At 41.0% G+C, this 12,786-nt stretch overlaps 1 protein-coding gene across 1 annotated transcript; it reads left to right on the top strand.

Moving 5' to 3' along the window:
• The first annotated feature begins 308 nt into the window (after nucleotides 1-308).
• On the top strand, nucleotides 309-12,336 carry NIPAL1 (NIPA like domain containing 1). The gene is made up of 6 exons (XM_065697704.1): nucleotides 309-379; nucleotides 4,266-4,532; nucleotides 5,558-5,614; nucleotides 6,070-6,160; nucleotides 7,960-8,120; nucleotides 8,255-12,336. Exons 1-6 carry the CDS (start codon nucleotides 334-336, stop codon nucleotides 8,857-8,859), a joined length of 1,227 nt encoding a protein of 408 aa, XP_065553776.1. The 5' UTR covers nucleotides 309-333; the 3' UTR covers nucleotides 8,860-12,336.
• The last annotated feature ends 450 nt before the right edge of the window (nucleotides 12,337-12,786 follow it).

The following is a 12,786-nucleotide window of genomic DNA, read 5'->3' as shown; positions in this document are numbered from 1 at the left end:
GAAACTTACAACAGTGTCAAATATCGACTCAATACCCCAGCAGAGAGCTGGGATTGCCATTACATAAGTCCTCAGGTGAGAGCGGGGACCTTACGAGGCTTTACACAAAGCAAAGCCTGTTCGGAGTCACTCCCGGAGCCCTGCGTGCCCGCGTTCCGCCTGGACGCGCCCGCAGACGCGCCGGGGATGCCACCCCCACCTTCGGCCGCTGCGCCGGGGGCCGCGGGGCGGGGAGCGGGGCGCGCCCAGGTGCGGCCCGGGCTCGGGCGGGCGGGGCCGCCGGCGCCACCGCCTGCGCCGCTGCGGAGCCCGCGGACGGGGCGCCGCGCAGCCATGGGGCAGGGAGCGGCGCTGCCCGCCCGGCCGGCCTGCCGCACGGGTCAGTGTCCGAGCGGGCGCGCTAAGGGTGCGGGGGGTGCGCGGAGCTGCGGAGGGCGCGCTGGGGACGCTGGGTGCTGCGGGTGGGGATGGGGACGCGGTACCCGGCGGAGCTCCGCGCCGCACCACGGGAGCGGCTGCATACGTCATGCATACGTAAGACAGCTCTGTCATGACGTCACTGTTGTCGCCTTTACTGTGAGGGTGGTGAGGCACTGGCACAGGTTGCCCAGAGAAGCTGTGGCTGCCCCATCCCTGGCAGTGTGCAAGGCCAGGCTGTGATGGGACTGGGTCTGTGGGAGGTGTACCCTGACCTTGGCAGGGGGGTTGGAACTGGGTGGTCTTAGTGTCTTTTCCAACCCAAACCATCCTAGAATTGTACAATTCTATGAGTGTGGCACTGCTGGTGCTGGGGAGGCTCCTGCACTGCTTCTCCCAAGGCTGGCTCGTGTCTAGACCCTCTTCTCAGCAGCTTTTGTGCATTTTTGTGAATGGTGGCTTGCCAGGGAACAAATCCTTGCTGCTTCTCCATGTACCCGCTTTTGGCCCCAGTAGCCAGGCCTTGGCGAAACTGACCTTGGTATTTCCTGAGTGACCAAGAAAGGCTTTTGATGTTCCTACCAAGTGTGAGCTGACTCCTGAGTGCAATAAAAATGGTCGAATTACATGTGTAATCAAAGCAAATAGTTTTCCAGATGAGTTAGGACCAGTATCTTTAGTAGTAAGATAAAAGCCAAGCTGGCTCTCACTAGCAAACCACAGGGTACATTAGTCCTGGGCTTTTGCAGGACTGCAGAACAGCAGCAGGTTAAACTTGCTACAAAAAACATGTGGTATCAGGCTGGCCAAGCTGTCTGACTCAGAGAATATTTAGGTGTTTGAGAAAATAAGGTGCTTGATTCTGAAAATGAGGAATCATTTTCAGAATCATAAAAACATTTCGGAAGTTACAACAGTGGCCAACTGAACTCAGTCTGGTTTCCTGTTGCTCTCAGCCTTGAGTCAGAGCTGGGAGAGTTTATTTCTGCAAGGAGGAGTTTTGCTGACAGGTTCGTGTTTGTTGATGTTGGAAGTGGGAGGTGAAACTAGCTTAGCTACAGAAACTGGGTGCTGAGCAAGCCAGGCAGTCTCAGAGATTTGTCACCTTCCTCAGTGTTTCCAGGTGTCTTCAGGTTGTTCACAGTGGGCAATAAGGTAATAGTAATTCCTGGATCAGCCTCCTCTTCCCAGCTCTCGGCTGGTTCTTTGATCAGTGAGAGGACATACCACTTAACATGTGAGTGGAACAAAAGACATGCTTTTTAGAACTAGAGAATGCTTCTCAGCACAATACACAGAGATCACAACCATTCAGAATTACTCTTCTCAGCGGGCAGACGGAACAGGCGGCAGAGCCAATGTCTCCTTATAAATGTGAGCAAAGACTGTATTTCAGGAAGGACAGAAACATCCAGTGGCATCACTGAGTGACTTACTACAGATGGCATGATTACATTTTCATTATTCGGTGGCATAAAGTCTGCTGGGGAATGAAAAACTTAACAGTCAGTGAAATAAGTAGTAGTAGTGTCATATGGAAGGGAATAAGCCTGCCATTCACCTCCAGCTCAATGGAAGTACACCACTCACAAGAAAAGGGAGAAGAGTGTTATTTTCTTCAATGTAAAAACCCAACGTGCTGATTGAAAGCTGCCTAACCACTTACCAGTACAGGTAGCTAAAAAAACATACTTACCGGGAGCTTTTTGTCTTCATGCTTTCTATTAATTAAAGGAAATAATTGTGCTGCTTCTCACATAAAGCCTGTAGTAGCTGCGTAGTGGTGGTACAACTGCCACCAGTTCAGTTTAGCATCATTATAAGGTATTGAGAGCTAAGGGATTTAATTCACTGGTAACCCCTCTGCTTTTTTGCCTTGCCCTGATACATGTTAGCTAAGAGAAACATCTATGCTTCAAGTACTTCTCTGTAATTTTCTTTTCTCATTTTATCTTTAATAATTATATTTAAAATTATCTTCTAAGGCATTGCTAATACTTAAGGATTTGAAAATACTTTCAGATACAGATGCAAATTCCATTTCTTTCACATTATCCAACTGCAGCTTCTAGTAGTAACAAGATGGCAGAATACTTCTACATACGATGCAAAAGTAATTTCATGTAACTGTTAAGTTCTTTAAGATCTTCGGCTGCAGGATATGGATGTACCCATCTTGTGGGACCATTTTTGCAAAGTCTGGCAATACAAACCAACCCCTTTTATATAGAAACCCTCTTAGCAAACAAGGAAATGTGACTGCAGAGCCTGAAAATCAAATGGTAACTTCCTTTAGTATGTTTGTTGTGCAGTATGGCACAGGAAGACTGGGAGCAGATGCTTGTTCTAGTTTTTTACTTGTAAAGGGTGTTACCTCCCATTGTTAATATCAGCATTGTCAGCTGCAAATAAAGATATGCTGTCAAAGTTCATACTTGTTTTAATACTCTTGATATTTTCAGCATTCCTTCCTAAACTGCATTTGGTGAATTATCCAAGGCTGCTTATAATTGTTCAGTGAAGTCAGAATATTAAAATTTCCAGAGTTTAGGTATGAACAGACACAGAGGCACATCCTTTTCTACCAAGTCTTCATGTTTTTTTCAGTTGGAAGAAAGAAGTGAGTGTATTACTGACGGTGTCACTCAGCAGGATGACTCTTTCGTGTGTCATTTTAATTACAGGGGAAACATGGAAAGCAAAATTAATTGTTGCATCCAATGCCTTATATGAATCACAATGAACTGAGCTTTTGTACTTCTGCATCAGCTGTTTCATATGTTAACAGGTCTTCACAATAAAACCTTTCTGTTCAAAAACATTGTTCTAGACTAGGTTGTCTGATCTACGCTGTTTTCATGATGCAGTTTACTGTGAGAAACTGTGAAGCACAAGCCTAGGATAGGAAGCCCTGTTGCAGCATTGCTGCCTGTCCCCTGCTTCCTCATGCAAAACAATGACTCCTTTTGTTCTTAGAAATGCAATACCTCTCTTCCTTTAAAAAACATGTCTAGGCTGATGGCAATGATGTCGTTCCTACAGGCTGTCATTGTATTGATGCTGGTCAGGCTTCGCTGTTTGAGAGTAGCTTCAGCCTTAGTTAAGGATCAGCCAGCTCTGCACCTGTGCGGCAGGGATAGCCAGGGGGACTGTCCCTTGCAGGCTGCGGTCTTCCCCCGGCTAGGAGCTCTTGAGGCTAGATGAAAATGATTGTGAGGTATAATGAAGCCTCCACCTCAAAATTTTATGAGTTGTTAAGATCTGGCTTACCTGTAGACAATGAATTATAATGAAGCACATTACTGCCCATGTGCAGCAAGAGTTTGCCCCCTATATAGATTTCCCTTCTCTTTTTTTCTGTGTTGTTTCCAAATCTCAGCTACAAAGGTAAAAGCTGCAGAAGCCTGGAATAACAGCAGGCTTACTTTGGCAGGCAAAGTCTGAAATAGTGGATTGGCTGTATGTTTATGTTTTGGGGATGTGGTCTCTGCACAACACAAAAGAACCCTTTTATCTTGAGGTTTCAGGTTAGATTTTAAGATTTTCAGTTGAATTTTACATCAGAGATAATGTTTTATTGTTGCATTCCTTCATATTGCTCTAATTGCTTTTCTGAGCCAATTTAGTGTAAATACATATAAAAAGTAATGTAGGCACCTGTGAATTACAGAAGCGGGTAATGGCCTGGGGCAGCATTGTGTATGTTATCTATGTTTTCTGAGTTATTTGAATGGTCATAAATGACAATGCCCAGGGAAGACATGGAAAGGAGTGAGGCAAAGCAAGGATGGGACTCCTCCAGAGCTGTGCCTGGCTCATAGTTCACTTGTCCTTTTTTCTCCTCCCAGGTGCTGTGCTCCCTCTTGCTTGCCGTAACTCCTGCCTAGCATGGTGCCAGATCATAAACGTGTCTGAATCGCATTCTTCTCTCCTCACCTCTATGTACGTGACTGTCAATGAAACAAATCAGAGCATTTCCATGCTTGCTGGAAGCAGATATCATCTCTATATTGGCTTGGCTCTGGCACTAGGCTCCAGTGCTTTTAATGGTTCTAGTTTCATACTGAAGAAGAAAGGACTTTTGAAACTGGCAGACAGAGGAGTCCCCCGAGCTGGTAAGCAATGGTGTTGCCTTGCTGCTGCTAGGACACTCTTACAACTTGGCAAAAGCAGGGTTTGAGTCACAGGTCACATGTTTACATCTGTTGTAGTTGAAAGCTGTCATACTTCAAGAGTGATCAGAAGTCCTGATGAAGATGCAGTATTATTTCTCTGTGTGTGATTACAGGGACTGGGATTTCAGAACTCCTATAGCTATGAGAGCAGTGGTGGGTATTAAATCCAGTGTTATTTACTCCCTGACTGGAGTTAGATAGATACCAAATAGAAGTTTCCACTCATCTTATGTTTCAAAAAGCCTGTCTTTTTCCCATCTTATTTTTACTCCTCATTTGAGACATTTGAAAGTCTTAAGATGGTAACTAGGTTTAGGTTTTGTGGAAAGCTGTGGGGAGGATACTTACTAGAAAAGTTTCTACAGTTAGTACAACTATTCTTTTATCAAAGTCAACAGATGAAGAGATAGAAAAAGACCTATTGAACTGATCTCAAAATTCCCTTTGTATGGATTTAAATGTATGGCATTAGCAGTTTTTCTTTTGTTTATTGTGTTTATTGTAATGTAGTTCCAGAGGATTTCGTTATTTGAAAAAACTGTTTCTGAATATTCAGCATACTTGTATTTTATATCAAAAAGTCAATGTGCGCAGTGTAATTTTTCTTTCTAATTTCTCTCAATTTAAAGTATAAACAGAGTCAAACTGCAGCTGACTGTGCATGGGGAAGCACTTTGAAACATTTCTTCAGCTCGCCAACAATCTTCATGGATGTTTTACTTTTACTTGGAATTGTCCATCCATGTATATTTAGTTAAATATAATTTTTCAGAAGTCTAATTCACAAAGCAGTAAAGCAATTAATGACAACATCAGTCAAAATCAGAATTTTCTTCATGTCACATCCAGATGACATGCTCTTCCAGCACTTTCTAGGACTAGATGGAAACGTGAAGCTGTAGTTTTGTTTATTCTAACAAGGTGTTCCCTTTCTTTGAAAATGAGATGATTTTTTTCACTTTCAGGCCAAGGTGGATATTCTTATTTGAAGGAATGGCTTTGGTGGGCAGGATTGCTATCAAGTAAGTCACCTTCTTCCTCTCAATCTATATGTAAATGCTACATTAAGCAGATTGCTTTAAATGAATTTGTTTCCTGATTTTTCACTCCCTTCACTTAAAAGAAATGTCTTTGAAATGGCCTTTATGACAGAAGCTGTTCTGATATCCCATCTCTCAAATCTGTGTTTGCTCTTTGGAGCAATTTGCAGAATAATAACCTTCTCTTTAGTATTGCATTGAAAGAGATGGGATTGAATCTGTCCCAGCTCCTAAGACTACTCAGGGGAGAAGTATTTAACTTTCTTCAGCCTGTGTTATGTCCAGAGGAGGTTATGCAGATAATTTGGAAAGGAAAACTTGCATATATAGTGTAGAAAAAAGATTGTGGTTTGTATTTGCTATCTTACAAAATATTTATAATATTATGCCTTTTATCCCCACTCTTCAACCTGATCCAAATGTTCTTTCTTCTGCAGTGGGCTTAGGAGAAGCTGCAAACTTTGCTGCCTATGCCTTTGCACCTGCAACCTTAGTTACTCCGTTGGGTGCACTGAGTGTTCTCATAAGGTTAGTACGAACTGGAAGCAAACCTTCACAAATGAACCATTCACTGCATCAGGGAAAAATACTGTCTTTGGCTTGAAAGTAGAGAATTTTAATAGGAAAACTGAAAAGTGATATATGGACAAAAAAAAAAAAATGCTTTTTGTTCCTTAGTGGAAAGATCCCTTTCTTACTTAGAACTGAATTTTCCTGGTAGAGGGAGTGAGAAGTCTTGTTCCAAAGACCACTGTATGCTTTCTCAATAGCCTTCCACCTATATTATAAACTATTTCTTATCAGCATGTACCAGTTATACTGCTGATACACAGTGGTAGAAAGCTGCAATTTATCTCTTCCTAGAGAACTGAAGCTTTCTTAAAAAGTCATATCATGTTGCAATGGAATTTTAAAAGAAAATACATTATCTCACCACTAAAATATTTTCAAAACCATTTCTCTTTTATAGGAACATAATTTCGTATTAAGGTACACTTACTAAGGATTTTAGGTTTGCTTGGTCTTTTCCAAGCCCTTCTGGAAAGAAGGCAAAGAAAATTTTAGCTCTTTCAATATCAACAGTTAAAATTTGTGGTTCTTTTGAAATATGAGTGCTTTTCAAACAATCATTATTTCCTGTGTACAAAGAAACAACTGATCTCCAAGTACTTGAGCACATACATTAATATGGCTAGCACAGAAGCAGAAAAGATATGGATTATGCTCACAACAAATTTTCTGGGAAATAAGTTATTAGCGAAATGGAATTATTGAATTTTAAATGTAAAACTCTATTTTTTAGGACCTGAGTATACTACATGAGACATTGTGTTTAAAACCAACCTGGGGCAGGTTTTATTGTTTTGATTTGGCTTGGGTTTGTTTTTTAAAGATGCTTGCAGTAATTTAACGGCTAAAAATGCAGCCATTCTGTCGTAGCAAAACCTGTGTAACTCAGTCACCTATAGATGTGCTGAGATGAGTGTTTAGGTAGATGCAGACTAACTGACTGCCTGGCTGCTGCTCTGTAAAACAGCCCGAGTTTAGCACCCCTCTTCTTTGATGTGGATAGCAATCTTTCCAGTTTTCACTAAACAGCAGTCGTGAGAACTTCGTATCAGTAAGCTTGCTACCTTTGTGTGAAAAAATGGCTTTAATTTGGTCAGTGGGTTGAGAAACAGTTTGTGAGCACAGCCAGACACCATTAAGCCTGTGTCTGTGCCTAAGATTGTGCTCTAGCTGGCTAATTATGTGCCCTGTGAGTTGGCCTCATCTGGGCCATATTACTGTCCTTAGGTTAAATATTAAGCAGGGGGCTTTTGGAGAGCCTGAGGTCAGTCCTCTCCAAAGGGGAAGATGTGACTTCTCTGTGTTTTTAGGGGAGTCCTGGCAAGCCAGGCAGAAATAGTGCCTGGGTGGGAGAGCCTGGGGACGGATGAAGAACAGTTTCCAAAACGTGAGTGCATTGGTTCTAATGGCAACTCAAGTGCTTTAAACCATTTTTGGAAGAAAATAGCAGTTCCTGTTATTAGCAAGTGGGTAAGAGTGCATACCCCTGACTCAAACAATCAGTAATGAGAAGTTTCTTAAGCAATTTGGACCCTTTACAACCTGGAGGGGAGGCTGGCTAACCCTCCTAAAACCTGACCTTCTGGGTACTGTTCAACCTTCTTGCAAAACTCCTTAAAATTTTCTTGTTTCAGGCTGGTTACCCATATATCCAAATTCAAAAGAGGTTTTGAACTATACTCTTATGATACAGACAGATCTTGAATGTCTCACGTGGCTGTTTGATCTGAACCTTTTATTTGTGTTTTACTGAACAGTGCTATATTGTCATCCTATCTTTTAAATGAGAAGCTGAATATTCATGGAAAGCTGGGCTGTGTACTGAGCATTTTGGGGTCAACAGTCATGGTTATTCATGCCCCTGAGGAGGAGGAGGTCACCTCACTAGATGAGATGGAAAGAAAGCTGCAAGATCCAGGTCTGTATGCAATTGCAATGAACGCGTGCTACAGTTCATAGAGAAGTGATCAGGATGCTAAATAAATTTAGAGTGTACTTGCACATACACTGGTATTTTATCTCATGCGCATTACTCTTTCCTCTTTCTTACAGCATTTGTTACATTTGCTGTTCTACTAACAGTTGTTGCCCTTATGCTGATTTTTATCGTGGCTCCAAAGAGAGGCCAGACAAATATTCTGATCTACATTTTAATTTGCTCACTCATTGGTGCCTTCTCTGTCTCATCTGTGAAAGGCCTGGGCATTGCCATTAAGCAAATGCTGGAGCAGAAGCCAGTTTATCGACATCCGTTGGTTTATATTTTGGTGGGCATCTTAGTGCTCTCAGTCAGCACCCAGATCAACTATCTCAACAAAGCATTAGATGTGTTCAATACGTCTGTAGTGACACCTATTTATTATGTGTGTTTCACCACAACGGTTGTGACATGCTCCATCATCCTGTTCAAGGAGTGGAGTAGTATGGACCTGGGTGATACCGTTGGAACCCTGAGTGGTTTCTGCACTATCCTCATTGGGATTTTTCTACTGCATGCTTTCAAAAATACTAACATCACCTGGAGTCAGTTGATGTCCACTGTTGCCAAAGAACCATCATTAGCACACCAAGAATATGAAACCTGTCACACCTTACTGGAGAGCATGGAAGACCCTGCTGTGGCATATGAGGAGGACAATGTTTTATTCAGTCAGTGAAACTCTGAAGCGGTGTTCATCATTGAAGTATGAATTGCAGACTCAGCTCAACTGTGTCTACCAGAATGCTGCTCTTTTCTGCAGTCCTCTGGAAAACCATCTGTAAAGCCAGTTAAGTGTGGGCTGCTCCTCTGTGTGCCCACTGTTGGTAGTAATGAATGCAAATGTTCAATAATTAACATGACAGAAACCTGATGGTAATTGTATATTAGGCAATGAAAAACCCTGTCCTTTTTTTTTTGTGCAGCATCTCCTATTGGAGAGTTTTAGCAGTAAAGGATGGTCTTTGTAAGCTGTGTTTACAAAGTGCAGTTTTCCCATCATGAAAAGAGATAAATCTGTGCTGAAGTGACAAGCACTTTGTTATAGCCTTAATATTTCAGGCTTTCTTCATATTTTTGTACTTTATTGGCAAGCAAATTTGTAGATGTTCTACATGAAGAATATTCATTGGCGATACAACACGAAGAAAACAGTGTTTTATCAATTCATCTTTGATTATACAATTATGCAATATTTTTTGACTTTTGATCAGTTACCAATGAATCTTGAATAGATGGCACTAAAAAAATTTATGTAATACAGTTCTTGGTAACCAGTCTCCTTAACTCCTTTTTTTACTGGCAAAGTTTTAGTTCTTCTACCTCAGGAATCCTGAATGGTTTGCAAATCCCTGAATACCTTTTTGTTTTAAAACTGTAACCAAGTTTCATTTTAAGAAAAAGCAAATTCATTAGAGACCTGAAAACAGTTTCTGTTGGCTTAAAAAAAAATGCACTAGATTAAAGAACAAGCAGAAGAAAACCATAACGTGCAGTTAAATATTTCCACTTTGTTTTACACTACTGAGGCTTAAGAAGGGACTTCCCTTTTTTACATACTTCTTCCTAATACAGCCATCTACTCATCAAAACCCATTTAAGCTTTTCAAAGTTTTTTTTTCTCATTCTTAATAGCAAAACAGTCCTGTTCTTTTACATTCCGTTGTAAAAGCAAAATCCGTTTTCCAATCCATGCCCTATTTCTAGAAATACTGGGTAAAAGAAGGGCTGTAAACAAGGGTTGAGAAACATCAAAATGTCTTTGGTTTTAGTTTGGCCTTTTCATCTTTTCTAAAAATGAGTATTCACTTCTGTTAGATATTTTAGCTATTAGTCCATTGTAGGCCTTGAAGATTTGTATCTTTACCTCAGTTCTGGTCTCTGATCTTTACCTCACAAAAAACAACTTACACAGTCCATGGTTTACTCATTACAATACCCTTTGTTGCCACTTCGTGAGCAAGAAAATAGCTTCTCCAATCAGATGTGGGGTTATGCTGAGCTCATCAGAAAGGTAGTATTTCTAATTCCTGGGTTTTTAAGTGTGAGTCCAGAATGTTTGTCAGAGGATGCTAGCCTTTCAGCAGTTAAAAACTGATTTTAATCAGCTGACATCTCTTTGCCAAGTAGAACCTCCTCATGAAGCAGGCTGTGTATTCTATAATGGTCGAAGAGTATAGTAAAAGCAGACACTTTGGATTAATAGCAAATTGTTCTGCAAAAAAAAGCTCATACCTAGCTGTAAGCACAAAAGGGTCACTGCTGATAATCTCATCCATGTGTCGTGCAGAGTTTCAGTCCTTTCTGAAAGACATTCATGAAACATCTAATTTGTCTAATTATTTTTAATGCTACTTTACAAACTACAAAAACCTGGAAAATAACACTATGGATACTAGCTTAAAGTTAAGCTCCAAGGTGCTTTTTTGTTTTCTCACTTGTCTAGGTTTGTAGTTGACGTACTGTTGTGGTTTAAACAAAGTCACCCATAAATCATGCAATCACTCTCCCACTCCCCCACTTCTTGTCCTCCCCCTACTCCCGGAGGGATGGAAAGGAGAATCGAAAAGAATGTAACTCCCATGGGTTGAGATAAGAGCAGTGCAGTAACTAAGGTATAACACAAACCACTGCTGCTACCAACAGTAATAATAATGATAAAGGAAATAACAAGGGAAGAGAATACAACACCTCAGCACCAGCCGACCGATAACTCGCCCAACCCCACCTGACCAAGCACCGACCCATACCTCATCCAACCCTGCAGTCACAGCCCTTCCGGGTAACTCTCTGTTACATCCTGGGCATGACATGCTGTGGTATGGAATACCTCTTTGGCTAGTTTGGGTCAGGTGTCCTGTCTCTGCTTCCTCCCGGCTTCCCCTCCTCCCTGGCAGAGCATGAGACTCACAAAGTCCTTGGTCAGACTAAAACATTGGTGTTATCAGCTCTGTTCTCAGGTCAAAACACAGCGCTGCACCAGCTACTAAGAAGGAGAAAAATGACTGCCACTGCTGAACCCAGGACACGTACCTATAGGAAGAGGTAGAAACTGTATCAATCACCTGCACCTATTTCTAAACCCTCATTTTTACAATGAAGAGCATATCTGAAAAATGCGAGACTGAAAAGTGTGTCTGGTTCTTCTGCTCACAGTACCTTATAAAATATTGGAGGTAATCTTGCTGATGTAGAGAGAAGACCAGAATATGTCAATAGGCAATAGGTATTCAGGTTATCAGCTGTAATTACCTAATTGGAGAAGTGCATTCAGCAGTGCAGGAGGTGGCAGCAGTGTTACTCCAGCAATAGAAACATTTCCACAGCAAATGTACTTGCCTTGAAAACATAATGACAATGTATACAGCTTTATTTCAGCTTCCCAGGTGATGAGATTTGCAGCAATTCTTTATTGATAAAACGCATGTGTTAAAAAATGCTTCAAAGAAAAAAAATTATAAATGGGGTTTTGTTACTTCTTCATCAATGTGGAGGACACTTTGGCTTTATTGGCCAGATCCAAGCTACAAAATCTTTTATCTTTAATAACAGGTGATACAAATAATAAAAAGAGTAAAGATTGAGTTTTCCTTTCAATTTGCCTTTTAAGAAAAACTTGCATTATTTTTCACTGTGAAATTCTCATATCATTTAAAGAATAACTGAAGAAAATACCGATTGACCCTGAAAAGAGAAAAAGAAATTGTTTGGCATAGCTCATGGTGCCTTTATTTGCTTGTACAGTCATCACTATGGTGTGGCTGAATGGGTTATTGTACAAAAAAGCAACCAGTCCAATTCTTGCATGGATGCGTTGGCATTTTTTTAAGGTACGTAGTAATTCTTTGAGAAGAGTCTGTCCTTTTTTATGCCAGGTCTGGACTCCTTTTATAACAATTCCTGTCTGTCAATTTACTTGTACCAAGCAGAATTTCAGTATTTTCTACTGGTCCTGTGCATCTGCTTTTATACATAAATAAAATTTGCTAGGAAAATAGTTCTTTTCTTGCAATGTCAGCAAACCAAGCTAATGCTTATTTTTCATGGTGTACAGGAAGTCTATTGTGTTAAAAAGTAAATTTTTAATTAGAATTTTGTATAAAAAAGCATTTCCTATAAGAGATGTTACTTTTGAAAACGTTTACATTTAGTTATTAATTTGGAATAACTTTAATTTTTAATGAAATTATGCTACTGTTTCTCTTGTAATAAATTATTCATGGATTATGTACTAAAATGACTTGTGTTTTTAAAACAAGTAATAAAAAGGAGTGTAGCTCATATTTCTGGTAAACATTTAAACACTATGTGTCTGACAGATCCAGAGAGAATAGTCTTGATTTTAGCAGCTGGTCCTATGCACATGTACGCGGACTCTAGAGGAAGGTCTGGCTGATGTCATAGAATCACTGAATGATTTGGGTTGGAAGGGACCTTAAGATCATCCAGTTCCAAACCCCTGCCATGGGCAGGGATAGCTTCCACTAGACCAGTTTGCTCAAAGGCCCGTCCAACCTGGCCTTGGGCACTGCCAAGCATGGGGCAACCACGGCTTCTCTGGGTAACCTGTGCCAGTGTCTCACCACCCTCATAGTAAAGAACTTCT

This window comes from Lathamus discolor, chromosome 1, assembly GCF_037157495.1.
Source record: "Lathamus discolor isolate bLatDis1 chromosome 1, bLatDis1.hap1, whole genome shotgun sequence".
Taxonomy (NCBI): Eukaryota; Metazoa; Chordata; class Aves; order Psittaciformes; family Psittacidae; genus Lathamus; species Lathamus discolor.
Note: the sequence above shows the minus strand (reverse complement) of the source record. Positions and strands in the feature narration are given on the sequence as shown.

Coding starts and splice junctions, on each gene's coding strand:
- NIPAL1 (XM_065697704.1), top strand. CDS start 334: ATGGGGCAGGGAGCGGCGCTGCCCGCCCGGCCGGCCTGCCGCACGG. Junction 380..4,265: donor CCGGCCGGCCTGCCGCACGG/GTCAGTGTCCGA, acceptor TTCTCCTCCCAG/GTGCTGTGCTCCCTCTTGCT. Junction 8,121..8,254: donor AAGAAAGCTGCAAGATCCAG/GTCTGTATGCAA, acceptor TCTTTCTTACAG/CATTTGTTACATTTGCTGTT.